Source organism: Pyrus communis, chromosome 4, assembly GCF_041283825.1.
Source record: "Pyrus communis isolate YQ-2024b chromosome 4, ASM4128382v1, whole genome shotgun sequence".
Taxonomy (NCBI): Eukaryota; Viridiplantae; Streptophyta; class Magnoliopsida; order Rosales; family Rosaceae; genus Pyrus; species Pyrus communis.
Genome location: NC_142568.1, coordinates 15,752,513 through 15,769,528, shown reverse-complemented (window position 1 = coordinate 15,769,528; position 17,016 = coordinate 15,752,513). Strand labels below are relative to the sequence as shown.

At 34.4% G+C, this 17,016-nt stretch overlaps 2 protein-coding genes across 2 annotated transcripts; one reads left to right on the top strand and one right to left on the bottom strand.

Annotated features, from left to right (window-relative positions):
- The first annotated feature begins 9,134 nt into the window (after nt 1-9,134).
- LOC137722291 (short-chain dehydrogenase TIC 32 B, chloroplastic-like) lies at nt 9,135-13,994 on the top strand. The gene is made up of 8 exons (XM_068461259.2): nt 9,135-9,420; nt 10,650-10,881; nt 10,979-11,058; nt 11,430-11,583; nt 11,677-11,755; nt 13,284-13,368; nt 13,535-13,581; nt 13,688-13,994. Exons 1-8 carry the CDS (start codon nt 9,303-9,305, stop codon nt 13,859-13,861), a joined length of 969 nt encoding a protein of 322 aa, XP_068317360.2. The 5' UTR covers nt 9,135-9,302; the 3' UTR covers nt 13,862-13,994.
- A 1,343-nt stretch (nt 13,995-15,337) lies between these two features.
- LOC137722292 (uncharacterized) lies at nt 15,338-15,980 on the bottom strand. The gene has a single exon (XM_068461260.2). The coding sequence runs from the start codon at nt 15,878-15,880 to the stop codon at nt 15,518-15,520; it is 363 nt and encodes a 120-aa protein (XP_068317361.1). The 5' UTR covers nt 15,881-15,980; the 3' UTR covers nt 15,338-15,517.
- Nucleotides 15,981-17,016: the final 1,036 nt, after the last annotated feature.

Below are 17,016 nucleotides of genomic sequence, written 5' to 3'. Positions count from 1 at the left end.
CCTAACAGTAAATGTTTTAATGTATTAAAAGCCATAAAAAATAAATAATAAATAAATAAATAAACAAACTCACGGACTGAATTAAAAGCCCAACTAACAGTAAATGTTTTTTTCTTCCAAATTTATCCCTGACAGAACCTAACCAAGCCCGTTCACTGTCTTTGCCTTTTTCTGTCGCATATGGGGCTTTTGGTGTTGACTCATTTTCCACACCCACCACCATCAGTTGCGTTTTTTTTTCAATTATTTTATATTTGTTGTTTTGTATATACTGTGTCCGTGTTTTCAAAGTCCCTGAGTAATTATAGGTTCTGTCAGGGGTAAATTTGGAAAAAAAAACATTTACACTATCAAGTCCTTTTTTTTTTTTTTAGTAATTTCGGGCACTTGTGATAATTTTTTTTTTTTAATTTTTACATATATTAGATTAAATGAGTAAATGGATACCCGTATAACCGCGGGTAATATCCATAATCGATGGAGACCCATTATACCCGGGGATAACACCCGTTATAACAACCAATTTAAATTGCATGGATAAACGGTTATACCCATAACCGTTTATTCGTCTAAACAGTTACCCATAACCATAACCGTGAACTTTAAATAGGAGGGTAACCGTAGTTATCCAAATTCATGGGTATTTTGCCCATCCCTACTTACATAGCCCGCAACAAGAATCAGGTTCGTAAGTACATAAATATGTATACTATCATTGTTGTGTGTGTGTGTGTAACTAACATTTATCTATATTGCAGATAAGATTGTGGCGTTGCAGTTATAAACATCATGGAGAGCATGGCTTCTGGCATACCCGTTTTTGAACATTTTGCAGACGATGACATGAAGGAAATGAGAGCTACAATAGTAAGTAGTCTTTTAAACGATGAATTTAATTGAAGCCAACAGTAGGCAAAATTCTACTATACTAGTACTAGTCGAAATTATTGTGGTAAATTGTGAGGATCCGTAAATCGTGTTTCGTACGATCAGTTTTTGTTAGGTAGTAGTTGTGTTTAATTTTAAATAAAAATATTTAAATGATTTCTGACCGCACGAAGAGGATCCAGATTCCTTCATTAAGATAATATTTTGTATTTATTTTGGTTTAGTAGAAAGGTACTTGCAAGTAATTTTCATTGCTCTGTTGAGAATATAAGTTGACTTTGTAAGGATTCTAGCCGGATCCTTTTCTTGGAGATCCTAGGGATCTCGTGATCGAGACCGTCCATCGTTGGCTCAAATGTACTAGGTAACATTTTTAATTTGGTACATTATTGGACTACAACTTTGTAATGTACCAAGAGTTTGGTACGTCATTTAATGTTATGTTGACATATATTGATCGTTTGGTACGTAAAGTTTTTAATTTTGAAACATATCGATCCGGAAAAATGTTATACAGTGTGCTTGTGATGTACCAAGAGTTTGGTATGTTACTTAATGTTACACTGACTCATATTGATTGTTTGGTTCATGAAATAATATTAAATTAGATCATTCCCGTTTGCTATGTAAAGTTTTTTTTAGTTTTGAAACATATCGGTCTGGAAAAGCGTTATATAGTGTGTGTTTGTAATATACCAGGAGTTTGGTACGTTACTTAATGTTACATTAACTCATATTAATCGTTTGGTTCATGAAATAATATTAAATTAGATCATTCTAAGCGTTTGGTACGTAAAAATTTTTATTTTTGAAACATAAGGATTTGGCGAAGTGTTGGTGTGTTAATCCAAACGTACCAATTAGTATTATTTAATGAACCAAACATAAGGGTTTGTCTTTTGTCATTAGTTTGACGATTAATGATCAATTGGTATTAAACTATCAACTAATAGGTACGTTAATTAGTGTTATATTGATACATTAATGTGATAAGTTTGAATTACTGTAAATTACCAAATTGTTCCCTGATATATGGGTTTTTGAGATATCGAGAATATTTTGAAGGTAAGCTATGTTTTTCAAAAGTGTATCATAACTAAGTGCATACAACATTGAGCATGAAGGAGAAGCATTTATAATGGTAAGATAAAAAAAGTAATGATTTATTACCAAAACCATAATACTGAGCAAAATCAAAAGGGTGCTGAGCAAATTAAAAATAAAATAAAATGATAGATATGATTGATAATCAAAAGGGTGTTGAGCAAGTGTTCTTATTGTGGTGTCCAAGCTTCTTGCACCTCCCACACTTCATTGGTCTTGATTCTTCCCCATTAGACTTAATTCTATTAACCCTTAATCTGTCGGGTTGTTTTCTTGTCATTGGAGGCTTGATGACAAAATCCTTCACCATATCAAGTGGGGGTTGATGGATGTTAGGAATTGGTTCAATTGGAAAAGAATATGAAGACTTACGGTAATCAGCTGTGAAATAGTCTTCAATGTAATCATAAGGATTGCTACTGTTGTGCATGATAGTTGTAACTGCGTGTGAAATACACGTACATCCATTTCACATTTCAAAAAAAAAAAGACAACATCCACATCCATTCATAGCATATGTAAGGTTAAATAAACCAACTACCAAATCATTGAACCTTGAGCTAACCTGGTTGCATAACTCAGAAAATGAAGTGTGCTAAAAAATGGGAATAGAAGCAGTAATATCATTATGGGTACATCTCCCAACAATAGCTCATTCCATGAAGTCCTACATACAAAAATAAATTGGAAAATTGAGCTATACACACCAGATTACCAATGCAAAATGTAAAATTATATATCGATCAATATTGAAAAACTAAATGGACCAAGGAATTCCTATTTAGCAAAGTAGCAGAGAAGAAAGCAAAAAACAACCTATTCTACAACAACTTATTTACACCAAAGAAGATATATTAGTGTCCTCTCCATTGTTATTAGTTGCTTAATTTTTCTCTCATTTATTTTGTTATAAATTGGTGTAAAACATGACTTTCATAAGCCTTACACGCCCAAGCAAAATGCACGCACCACCAATGCTTATTGGGACTTTCAAATCTTCAAAAATTCAGCACAACTTCTTCAATGTGCATCTTCCACTATTATAACTTATCAATATAAATGAGCATTAACAGCAAACCCACAAAAAAATAACCAATCCAAATCCCTTTTTGAACCCAAACTAAAAATCGACAATACTATAAAAAGGCATTAACTTTATGATAATTATCTGAAACCCCATTAAGCACATTACTTTAGTCTAAAGTAGGAAATCCAATTGCCCAGTTCGGTTGAACAGTGTTTTGGGGAATTTCAGTTTATTTACGGCCATGCCATCAATGTAAAGGGACGCGTGTTGGTCATCGTGAAAAAGGAAGGAGAAGCTACGTTTTTTTACAGGTATTTCCATTCACTGATCTCAGAAGGGGATCCCGCTCTCCTCTCATCTCTCACTCTTCCTCTCTCTTCTTGTCTACTGGAAAATCTTCCTCGGCTCTTCCTTTTGATTGAGTGAAATAATTAAGAGATAAAAAAGAGTGGAGAATTAGTGTCAAGAGTAGTGATGGAAAAAATGAGGAAAAATATATAGGTGCGGAAAAGAGAGGGGGGGGGGGGGGGGGGGGGGGGGGGGGGGGGGAGGGGATGGGGGTTAAGGTTTCACAAAACTTTATTTTTAAGCCCACTTACCTTTGTTTTTCGTCCCTGCATATTTTAGTGGCTAAGCATTTGCGTCGACGTGAATTCTTGGCAAATCTTGGTATCGAAGATTACCTTCAATGATATAATTCTCATATTATTTTATTGTATTTTACTTATACTCTGATATCACGTGTGAAATTAGTTCATTCCCGCTCACTAACGTACTCTTGTATTTAGGCACTTTTAGGTTTGAATTTATTCACATTTTCCACATCTTTACATTTCATGGCTTCGTCACCCTTTGGGTGTTGGCCAGCACAGCTTGATTCAGAGTCCAGGTGGACATTTCGGGTCGGGGTGTGTCAATTGGAGTCCACAAAAAGATAAAAATAAAAAATTTAAATGACATTATTATTTAACATATCGGGTGGAATAAAATATTGTACAAAATGTCATATTGCCACTAGGCCTGGCAATTTCTGACACGAACCGTTAACCCAACACGACACAACACGAAATTAATAGGTTTTTAGGTCGACACGATAACAAATCAGGTCGTTATCGGGTAACTTGATAAGCACATGTTAAGATAACAGGTTAGTCCAGGTATACACGTGGATAACACAATATGTGACATCCCACATCGCCCAGGGGAGTGATCCTTAAATGTATATTCCAATCCCCGCCTAGCACGAGGCCTTTTGGGAGCTCACTGGGGATTGTGACATCCCACATCGCCCAGGGGAGTGATCCTTAAATGTATATTTCAATCCCCACCTAGCACGAGGCCTTTTGGGAGCTCACTGGCTTCGGGTTCCGTAGGAACTCCGAAGTTAAGCGAGAAGGGGGCTAGAGCAATCCCATGATGGGTGACCCACTGGGAAGTTGCTCGTGAGTTCCCAAAAATAAAACCGTGAAGGAATGGTAAGCCCAAAGCGGACAATATCGTGCTACGGTGGTGGAGCGGGCCCGGGAAATGATCCGTCCCAGGCCGGGATGTGACACAATATACGATATGCAAAATATTAATTTAATAATTTTATATCCCTAAAAAATATTATAATAATTATATATATTAATTTAATAATTTTATACCCCTAAAAAATACTATAATTTAGAAAAAGGATGACGATTGGATTGGCTGAGATTTAATCTCAACCATCTGTTGTACATTAGGCTAGAGCCCAGACTATCATCTCTCATTCATTCTCGATCTCTTCAAACTTTCAACACTTGCACCGCTCTCCTTGAATCCGCTCATCTCTCTCGCATCCTCCTCCATCCACTTTCTTCGACTCGACTCCGGTAGCCACAAGAAAAGAAAAACTCTTTCATTTTGCATATCCTTACACATTTGATATTTTGTAGTAGACTAGTAGTGTATTGATACTTTTTTATTGGGCTTTGGATTGTAGATGTAGTACATAACAACAAATGTGTTTTAAAGTTTTGAAGTAATATTTATATGACAATGAGGTATGTACAAATTTAAGAAAAAAAATATTTTTCTTAACGGGTCATAACAGATCGGATTATTTTACCTGTTGGGTAAAGTGACCCGACTTGTTAAGGACCCGTTAAGATAACGGGTGGGACACGACACGACCTGTTAAGATAACAGGTGTTGCACGAAAACAACAGACACGACCCGTTTGCCAGGCTTAATTGTCACATAAGCCATTAAATATCATTTTAGTGTTTAAAATTTGGCATCTCTTGTGGAGATGCTCTCATATGTCAAATTTGACATATGAAATTTGATTACATGACATTCCATTTAGGATTTGACATATATTTTGGAAAGACCATCTCCAAAAGAAATGTCAAACTATAAGAGTCAAAATACAATTGATGGCTGATGTGGTAATCTGAAACCTTATGTCAAATTATGTACCTCTCCATCCGAATCGTCAAATGTTATTTTATTACTTAAATAGAGTTTTAAATGCTTGCAGTTATTAAAAAAATGTTGAAACAAAATTTTTACTTGTTGAAATGTTAGTGGAATAAGGGACCCATCATTAAATGAATTAAAAATAAATTTGACATTGATGTCAAATTTGACTCTAAATCACAAAATCTTCAAATCCAGTCAGCAAATAACACTTTGGCTAGAGAGACTTTTGAGGTCAAATATACACAGTAGAATTCCACCTAGGATTTTGACATCTCCTTTGGAGATACTCTATCTCCAATGGAGATATCAAAAGATAAATGTCAAATATTAATTTGATGGCTGACGTGGTAATGTCAAATTTTCTCTTCTTCCAACTGATATGTTTTTTTGATATAAATGATATTTGTAGACTTCATTTTAAAAGAAATCAATTAAAATAAATTTTCAAGATTTATAATTGGTGCATTAATGCGACCCATAGAAATAATTAAAAATTATTTGACATCACCTTTTCTCATATGTCAATCCATATAGGATTGACATATCGGTTAGAGCTTGCTTCTACCTTCAAATTTGATTACATGACATTTCACTTAGGATTTGGCAAATTTTAAACATAAAATTTAAATTTGAAGTCTTACATGGCACATTCATTATTTTGTAAGTTTTGTTCTCCAACCAATATATCAAATTTAAACTATTATTTATTACATTATTTACTTTTATAGTTGCAATTAGTATTTTAAAATAAAAGATAAGTATAAAAATTATTTATTAATTACTAAAAATAGATTTGAAGTTGCTGTCAAATTAAATTTGACAGCAACTTGTTTTGTTGCCTTTTGTTGCCTTTTTATGTCTACCACATAGGAATTGCCAAAACATTAGAATTGTCTTTTTTAACTGTTATTATTAATATAGACTTTTTGACATCTCCTTTGGAGATGCTCTAAGAGTTCATTTCTCCCTCACTATATTTAGGAGCTCCTCCATAGATCTTAGGAGGTTGATAGGGAGCATGACTGAAATTGATTTGTTTTTTAAATTCTCCCTAAATTCCAGTTAGGAATTCATTTAGGAAGACCATTAGGGATGTTTAAGTCATCACTTCACTGCATAGACTAACAAATTTCTAACAGCTTCTTGCTGATACAAGTTCAATTCTTCTGTATTCAAAATCCTCTATGCCCTCCATATGCACTATCTACTTGAGCGATCGTTGGCCATTCATTTAAACCCCACTTAATAGCGTTAACTCTCCAACTTATCCCCTCAATAAATAAATAAAAAGATAAATTAAGTCAAAATGACACGTGTCGCTCAAATAGTTAGAGCACAAAAAGGCTAGAGAGGTTTGAACTCTGCTGACATGGGTTTACATTCAATACACTAATGACAAGTGTCATTCTTTCATCATGTTTTCAACGAATCCAGATCCTCTTTGTAAGGATCTCGGGAATTCATGAATTATATCCGTTCATTGTACATCATGCGATTATTCATTATCTTTCTTTGCAACTGTTTGCTCACTTGGCTTTACATCCAATAAACTAATATGCTATATATGAAAAGTTAGCCATACAAAACTTGAGCAATTAGCAGGGATGATTAGTTTATGAGATTTCATTACATAAATGATCAATGTTTGTAACAATGACATATTAATCATATTGAATTATTGATCATATATCAATGATTCAATAATGATATAACAACCATACAATAATGATATAATAATAACATAATAAACACTAAATATTTTTACAATCAAATGTCAAATGTTGATCATTCCTGCTAAGTGGCAAAAAAGAAAAAACAAAAAAAAAAAAGCTTTGGGATTTCAGCAACAAATTGATTGATGGAGCTTCCAAAAGCTGAATGAGAAACTTGCGCATATATAATATTGTTTTGTGGTGTGATTGTGGTGCAATTGGAAACTTCAAATGTTTTATAGTCGTTGTCCTCTGGTTTTTGTTTGATGATTGTACTGTTAACTTTGTCAGTTGGCAGCTTGGTATGATTGTTTTTTAAATGGTAATCTGTATGAAAATTAGCACTTGGCTCCAAGACTAAGCTAGGAATCTAAATCGGCCGGGATGTGACTCAATTTTTTTTTTCCTTTTCCTTCAGGTCAAACGCATTTAACCAATTATGTTAATGAAGTTCTTAAGGAAATGTTTTAATTAAGAATAACTAATTAACAATGTGTAATTTGATAGGTATATGATGCTTATCTGAAATTAATTGATAAGTCAGAATTATATAGTGAGAATATAAATGTTTTAATGTTAATATAATTTTTTTTTTAATAAAGCGATATTATTTACACTAAGAGGAGGGGTGGGTTTAGTTACACGATAGGCTAACAATAATGTAATTTAAATTCACTTTTGGCGAGAATCAAATCTAAAACCTCTTACATACAAGTGAAGAGGAATATCACTAGACCGTAGTACTAAGTGGCTAATGTTAATATAAATGGTTTCATTCATTTACAAATCATTGAAACAATACTACTAATTGAATCTGAGAACCATCACTTGATACAACCTTTCACGTATATTATAATAGTACAAAGTACATATTATTTGGTCATTCATGTTATATCATGTAAATGAATTATATTGTGCATTAATATTTCGCTACAACGTTATAATGTTTCCACATAGAGGACTAGTTACCAGTCAGGATGTTCATGGATTCATGAACTTCATACAGGAGTCATGACGTGACCACAACACCCGTTCCTTGCGCTACGATTGGTCCTTTGACCTCGTCCTACACCTAGACACCACCAAAGTCCGATTGGTATTGAATGACATAATCGTTGGACTCGACGGTACCGAGTTAGAGTTGCACTTCTCATTTACTCACAAAACCCCAATTGGGCGGGACATATTTTGATTCTTACCCTAAATTGCCTCCCAACAGTATATTCAACCGACTTGATTATATCGAGTTAATTCCATTTACGTCTCTAGTGAAACTCAATTTGAGTCCCGCTTTGACTTTTATTGTTAAAATCGCGTTAATTTAATTCAATCATTAACAACTGCATAATATAGTCTCCTAGCATTACTCTTTAACAAGTATGTTAAAACAGTTTATGTGGAACGAATAACACCAATTGTTGTTGAGGTGTGTGACACACATCTTTACAACAATGGGTCTCGTTTGTGCCATATAAACAATTTGCGGTTTTGTTAACTAATTTTAGAGAGTTAATAAAAAAAAATTGAATTTAAAAAATCTTAAATTTGAATCTCATGAGAGTTTGATACCAATTTAATACTCCACTCTTTATTGAACTTTTTAACAAAGATCTTAGGATTAAAACATCGGAAACTCCTCGGAACAGTAAAAGATCCTTAAATGAGCCTTGAATAGAGTTTAAAGTGGCGTTGTCATAAATAAACCTATTATTATTATTATTATTATTATTTGGAGCTTTCTTGGATGCTCCGGAGTATCTAATACTCCGAATATTTAACCATTTGATTTTGTTTAAAAAAAAAAAAAAATCAAGATTTGAGGGTTAAACACCGAGAATTTTTGTTATTAAATACCAACACTCAACCCGCCATAATGACATCTAATGTATTTTTGTTTGCTTTGGTTCTGCATCGTTGTCTTTACCCTCTAAAAGTTTTCAATTCCGTGATTCCAAATTGCTATAAATAAAGCAAGAAAGACCTTCAATAACTCAAATCGTCCCTCACATGTTCTTGTGCTTTTGACAAAAAGGAGAAAGAAAAAAAAAAAGAACTCTGAGCTTCTCTGACTCTCTGGAGTTTTGTTATTGGTTGGTTGGTTAATTTTGTGAGATTTTTGGGAGATGGGTTTCTTTGCATTGGTGACGGGAAAGCGAGGGCCAAGTGGATTTGGATCAGCTTCCACTGCTGAGCAGGTTACTGAAGGAGTTGATGCATCCAACCTCACCGCCATTGTTACTGGTCAGTTCTATTTCCATTTTTTTTTTTTTTTTGTTGTCATTTATAGGGATTTTTAATGGTCCGGAGTATTAACCGTTAAATTTTTGTCGAAAATACAATGATTTTGATCTAATGGTTTTAAAAGAACATAGTACAAAATATTCGGAAGCACCATAAAATTTTCTATTGAGGTGTTAATTTTCCTTCTACTTTTAGTTTTTTTTTTTCCTTTCAATTGTGGGGCTCTTTCAGACTACCAATCTGCAGGAGGACAAATATGGTTGGTTTTGTTGGGATTGATTTATCTCTACTAATTAATAAAACACTTATTGTCAATCAAAATCCTATGAAATTATCCGTTTAACTTTCTAATTAAAACAAAACATGAATAAGAAATATGAGGCAGAAATGTAATTTCACACAACCAAATTTTGCTGTTTTTTTTCAAAGCCTCACCTACATGTAATCCTAATATATCTCTATTTTAAATAAAAATAATAACAAAATAATAATAAAAAAAGCCTCCCACTCCCATATTTTCTGTCACTCTCTTCCTCTCTCCTTCTATTTCAAAAACAAAAATAAAAATAAAAAAATTTCTCACACACTTTATATGTGCGCATATGCTAATTATCAATAAAGGAAATTTCGTAATCTTCTTTAAAAAAAATCGTGTGTATAATCTAACTATGACTACAAACAAATGGCCCTGTCATTCATTGGCACCCTTTGCTGGGTTTTACTATGAACAAAATTATAGATATGGATGTGAGGATTTGAATTGTCCCACTTTTGAAAGCTAAGCTTTGCGTAAGCTTATAAGAATTTGGACTATCCTGGAATGGGGAGTTTGGCAAAGCCACATAATGGGCAACTTAATTTGATATTGAATTCGCCATCTACCAAATTCGAACCTAAGACCTCTCACTTCGAAGAGGAATATCATCAAACCGTAGTACTTAGTAGCGGTTTGGGTGGAACCTTTAAATATACTTTCATAGTATCAGAGTTAGATTTGCTGACACGTACTACATGTCACATGATTTCCTTATTTGTTTGGTGTGTAACCTCAACTTTCTTCGTACACAAATAAACATGAAATCAAAAGCGGTATCAAGCTGTGCTACACTGCTTTTGAATGTAAATTTTGCGCAGCTAATTAACTAGAAACTTGGCCAATATCTTATTTCTTGGATTAACTATGTTCTGGTTTGAATTAAACTTTGCTGGCCCTGTTTTGTAAACTGCAGGAGGGGCTAGTGGGATTGGGTTGGAGACTGCAAGGGTGTTGGCACTCCGCGGAGCTCATGTCATCATCGCCGCCAGAAACCTTGAGGCTGCAAACGAAGCTAAACAGCTTATTCTTAAAGACAATCAAACTGCTCGAATCGATATTCTGAAACTTGACCTCTCCTCTATCAAGTCTGTTAGAGCATTCGTCGATAGTTTCAACGCTCTCGATCTCCCTCTCAACCTCTTAATGTGATAAATTCTTTCCATTTTTCCTAAAAATTTGATCACCATTTTTCAGTTGTTCAGTTTTACATATTTATATCTATTGGTTTTATATATGTTGCAGAAACAATGCTGGTGTTATGTTCTGCCCCTTCCAGCTTTCAGAAGATGGAATTGAGATACAATTTGCAACCAATCATCTTGGTAATTTTCTACTATTATCTCCTCTTTGTTGTCATGATCTATCAAATTTCACTGTGGGGCCCATCTTGAATGGGAGAACATATAGATTTTTCAGTATACCGTTACATCAAGTGTAATAATACAATTGGTTAGAAACTTGAAAAATAAATTTCAACTTATTGTGTTATAACACTTAATGTATCGGACCGTTTTCTCAGCACACTAAAAAATTAATCGGGACAACAAACCGCTCTGCTAGGCACTTATCATATTCCACTTGGTAGTTAGCTGTCAAATTCATTTGGTACCTAGTGTTTTACTAAAGTACTGGGGTTGCAAGTGTTTTATTCCACTGATTGCAATCTAGTTAATTATATTTACCTATTTTCCAGGTCATTTTCTGTTAACAAACCTTCTGCTTGAAAAAATGAAGACTACAGCTAAAACTACTGGTGTAGAAGCCAGAATTGTGAATTTGTCATCAATTGCTCATACAAGCACTTACGAAAGTGGGATTCGATTCGACAGGATCAATGATCCAGATAGGTAAGTAATGATTTGAGTAATCCATTTCTTTCCATGGTTTGATAGTTTATAAGCAGCTAGCTCTAGCTCACTGTTCTTTATGAGTCCCTTCAGTTACTCCACGTTAAATGCTTACGGGCAGTCCAAATTAGCAAACATACTGCATGCCAATGAGCTCTCTCGTCGATTGCAGGTGATCACCTTTTACCTATATGCTGTACATTACCCTCTTTTACATCCTAATTTCCATAAAATTCCCTGACCATTGTTACACATGTGCGTCATATACCAATTAAATCACGAGGCATGTAGATTTTCATTCTTTACTAAAATCGCTCATCACGTTTGGTATCGGGTTTTTTTTTTTTTTTTTTTTTTTTTTTTGTAATAACGATAAAGCATCTTATGTAAGAACAACAATATATTTAATGCTCAATCTACTCATTGTAGTCCAAAAGAAGGGATGTTTTGACACTTCATTAATCTCTGGCCTTAAAAGTTGGTAACTTGTGCCCCATAGGACTCACACTCACAATAAGCATATATGAACCCTACGAGACTCTGGAGCAGATGTAGTGGGGCTCGGAGATACAAAACTAGGTCATCTCCAATAGAGAGGATTAAAGGTTCAAAAGTCAAAACATAACCTGATTTGTCCAAAAACTTATCTCTAACCAAAGGCTGGGCTATAATTCTATGGAGCCCACCAGACCATTATTTAGCCAAATGAGCATCTGCCTGGCCAAATGTAGCCCCCCCCCCTAGCCTATTTTTCGAGGCCTAACTCCTAAGTTGCAATAATTTATTCAAATTCAACAGGTAGATTTGAAAACATTCAAACGTCAAATTAACTAATAAATTTAAAGTGTAAACTTAAAACTAATAAATTATTAAGGATGTTATATTTAACCCTTCCGGTTGAAGATAACCTACAACACCAAAAAGTATATTGAGCTTTGCCAAAGATGGTTGTCCCTATGCACAAAATTAAGAGTCATCAATGTTTTCATACGGAGAAGACGATCATTGGGTCGAATGGCAATTTAGTATAGAGTAGGATTTTGTCCCCTTTTTTTTTCTCTCCTTCCCTCCCCTCCTATTTGAACAGTTACGGTTAAGCCACGTCAACATCTTATATTAATTTTTTTATAGAAAGAGAAAGACAAAGACAAAGACAAATTAGAGAATGTAAGATGAGAGGATGGAAGGGGATGGAAAGAAAAGGGAAGAGAATCCTAATCCATTTAGTATTAGGACGTTGCTTGTCTTTCGCTGTTTAAACGTCATAATTTGAAATTTTGAATTATTCATTTTCTTTATTATTATTTATATAAAATTTCATTATATTTGGATGCCGTTTAATCATCCACATGAATCAAACAAGATGATGGTTGATCACAAGGATATTATTTGTTACCATAACCGTCGATTTGCTCGACATATATGAATGATTAAACTGTATTCAAATCAACTGAAATTTTTTATAGATGATAAAGAAAACAATCAATTCAAATCATGATATTTGTACGTTGAAATATTTCACATAGTCAGGTAAAAATGAATGATCCAATTATAATTCTTCATCTTATGGGAATCAACCTTTTCTGATGTCAATCAACCTCTTTTTTTTTTTGTAAACTCAATCAAACTTTTTAAGAAAGTATAAAAAGTCAAGTTTCTGGTCCTAAATGGTATATACTGTTTTGCCTGTCTGCGTGCAGGAAGAAGGGGTGAGCATTACAGTCAACTCTGTCCACCCAGGATTGATCACGACACGTCTCATGAGGCATAGTCCTCTTTTGATGAGTATGTTATGTTACACTCTCTCCACATTCGTAATTAATACAAAAGCGATTATCTTATGTATTCAATACACTGCATGATATGAGTTATGGTATTCATATCGATTCCTTTAAGTTATAACACGTGTTATTGTATTACTTAACATAATTGGATCGTCTTTCTTTTCCAGAGGCTTTTAAGATGTTCACCTTTTGCATGTGGAAGAATGTACCTCAGGTGATTAGTCTCACTAATTATATTTCAATTCCTCGTTTTAACAGAGGGGTTAAACTGTTATTAACTGGCTAGTTATGTTATTGTTTTTTTTTTTTTTTTTTTTCAGGGAGCAGCCACAACATTGTACGTGGCACTGCACCCAAAGTTGAAAGGTATAAGCGGAAAATACTATGTCGACTGCAATGAGACGAAACCCAGCAAAGATGCTGGTGATGAAAACTTGGCTAAAAAGCTTTGTGACTTCAGCAACAAGTTGATTGATGGAGCTTCCAAAATCTGAATCTTGGAAGCATCCTGTGTTAAATCTGCGACACATTATTATATGCAAAGGCTCGAGAGAAACTTACATGCCATCGAAATGTTAAAGTCTACATATTATTGAGTGATTAATTTGAAATACCGTCGTTTTGTCATATTAGTTGTTTGAATGTTATTTCCCATAAGGAATAAGTCGTTTGTTGGATAATATAGGTGCCATTAGGGTCATAGTGAATGTCATAATTATTTAGTTTTAATGTTAGTTTAAATTGAAATTTTGCTTTGGAGTGAACTCCTTGTCTCTTGGATTAAAATAAGAGACTACTCATCCTTATTAGCACAAAGCAACTTTTGTTGCTTTTGCACCAAATTGGAACCTTGGTGAAACTTTGGGACCAAATCTAAAAGTGCCTAAAAGAAAATCAAAAGTAGGAATGAAGTATAAAATATATGAAAATGATAAACAAATTTTTCTACTTGCACATTTTATTAATCATGTTTATTGTTTTTATTTGATTTATTCAATCTAATAGTCAGAAATAAAAAATATATATATAAGAGGCCGAAAAGAGTGAACTCAATTCCATTCTTTTGAAATTTTAGAATGGTGTTGTACGTACCCATTGTCTTATTTTCCCACTCACTTTAATACGAAAATTTTATTGACAAATTTAACCTCATGCAAAATGACCATGAAGACCTAAAAAAATACAAGGTTCTAAATTTAAAAAGTAATAAATGAGAATTCTTAACGTCACCCGCTCGCACCCACCTAACCATTTTTGTTGGCAAAGAGACCAAAGAACACTCTATGACACTAAGAAATGTCCAATCGCTCAAGTAAAACTGCAATCGTGCACCAGATTCCTCCCGCCAATTATTCCGGACTTAAACTTTTCGTGCCAATTTCCTTGATTTCGACGGCGCAGTCACTAGAGAGCAACCGGAAGAAGGAGATCATGTGAGGACAATTGTTCTTGATAACAACCAGTATGGATGCAAGAGAGAAGAAGGGAAGACAAATATAGAGAGAATAGAGAGAGAATTTCAATCCATCCTTGTTGGCTGTTCATGGTCCGGTGCCGAACTTAGGATAGAAGGGGGTATTTTAGCAATCTAGGTGGGGTGAGGAAAGAGCATTTTCATTTTCAACTTTTATTGATGGGTAAGAGTATGAGGTGGGGTGGGGAATAAGACTGGTGGGCGGCATTAGCAGCACTCCTATTTTACAATTCGGATGTGAGAGCTTTCCGACATTGAAATAAAAGAATTACTAGATTTAAAATTAGTTGGTGTTTTATGATTTGATTTTATCAAATTGTAACATGATATTGCTTATCTAGTTAATTTTTCTTCCTGTATTTGAATTATTTTGATTTTTGACTTCTCATACGTTTTTAAAGACACGATCACAAAATTACTCTAAACTTACCCTAGAATTACTAGCACTTACTTGTAAAAAATATGAGAGCTCCACATCACATTACAAATTGCATAGTTCAATGCATGAAAAATCAAGAATTAAGTTGATTAAACTTATCATTTTTCTTCAATATTTGACTTTTCATTCCGTGCAAGTAAACATGATGAAAATTGTCAAAAAATAAATCGAAACCTTGTAACAAAAAAATAAAGAGTAAACACCTAAACTTGTAAGTCGAAGCCCAACAGGCCCAACTCAAGGGACCTCATCGGCCTCCCACAAGCCCACGGCTCTAACCAGGTAAGCCGACGCAGCCACCACAGCTGCCGCGAAAACAGGAGGCACGATGAAATCGATGGCGGACTTGCTGAACAGGTGAGCCGGCAGGCACAGGACGTCTCCCGGCACGTCCGATGGAATCCTGATCGACCCTTCTGAGCCGCAGACGCGGGAGAACTCAGACGTCGACGAAATGGCGGACACGAAAGCAACCTCGGGCGAGAAGGAGGCCACGGCCACCGTCAGAATGAGGACTGTGGTCCACGAGGCGGCGTAGATTAGCACTGGCCAGCGAGAGGAGAGGCGCGTGAGGGTGGAGGTGAAGAGTGAACGGAGCATTTTGTTGGTTGAGGTTTTGCGAATGAGGAGGGGTGAGGTTGGGAATTTAAATGTACGTGATTGGGGGGTCAAAGAGTCAAAAAAAACTCAGAGTCAAAAGTGAGAGAGGGAGAGAGAGAAGGGGTTGAACGACTTTGTGAATTCTGGACTTTAGGTGGGAGAAAGATGGGATATGACAACACTTAGTTGACTGCTCTCATATTTGTTTTGGTGGGTTTTTCTATTGGATTTTTATGACAAATAGTTTTTGAAATTAACTTATTTTATCAAGATGGTTCATGAATTTGAAAATTAATCAACATCGTCTTAAAAATAAGTAATGCAAATCAATGTTGTCATTGTGTTTGAATTCTATTAAACAATTATGCTAATGTGCTAATGTGGCACCTTGTGAACCACCCCCTTCCCCTCCCACTCCAATATTTTGATGACATGTAGATTAAATTTAATTTTTAATTTAAATAAAAAGAAGAAAAAGAAAAAACTCGACTCCATCCTTTCTCGCCGGAAAGCTAGAGCACACGAATTTCAATCTCTCCAGCGTCGCAAAGGGATGCTGCACAATTCAAGATAGATTTCCTTTTAAGTTGAATATAAGCATGCAAGCAGCAGCCTTGTAAGGGGTGGATGAATGAATGAGCATAGTTGCCTCTTTCCCTTACTCTTCAATTTCCTGCAATCCCCCCTTTCCTTCTTTGTTAGTGTAATCAATTAAAAAAATTTAAAGGATTTTAGAATCCATTTAAATATAGATGTAGTCAATTAAAGAATTTTAGAATCTTTTAAAATCTAGGTATAGTCAATTAAAATATTTTAAAAGATTTTAAAATCCATCCAAATATAAGTGTATTAAAAAAATTAAGATTTTGGATGATTTTAATACATTGTAGATTTTGTAGGATTTGAGAGCCAAAAGTATATATAACCAACACTAAATAGAATTCAATCTCACCTCCTAGGATTTCAAATCCTTCCACCACAATGCATTCAAATTCTTTAAAAAATCCATATAAATTTTGTAAAAGTCTCTAATCCCCTTAAATCCTATCAAATCTATCACTTTTAAAATTCTTTAAAATCTTTTAAAATCTTAGTTTGATTACCCTCCTTAATTTCCTGCAATTGTCCCTTTACTT

Bases quoted from the DNA above. Each gene is read 5' to 3' on its own strand.
- LOC137722291 (XM_068461259.2), top strand. From the start codon at position 9,303: ATGGGTTTCTTTGCATTGGTGACGGGAAAGCGAGGGCCAAGTGGATTT. The intron at 11,756-13,283 runs GTGATCACCTTT...GTCTGCGTGCAG, and splicing joins AGCTCTCTCGTCGATTGCAG to GAAGAAGGGGTGAGCATTAC. The intron at 13,369-13,534 runs GTATGTTATGTT...TTTCTTTTCCAG, and splicing joins GCATAGTCCTCTTTTGATGA to AGGCTTTTAAGATGTTCACC.
- LOC137722292 (XM_068461260.2), bottom strand. From the start codon at position 15,880: ATGCTCCGTTCACTCTTCACCTCCACCCTCACGCGCCTCTCCTCTCGC.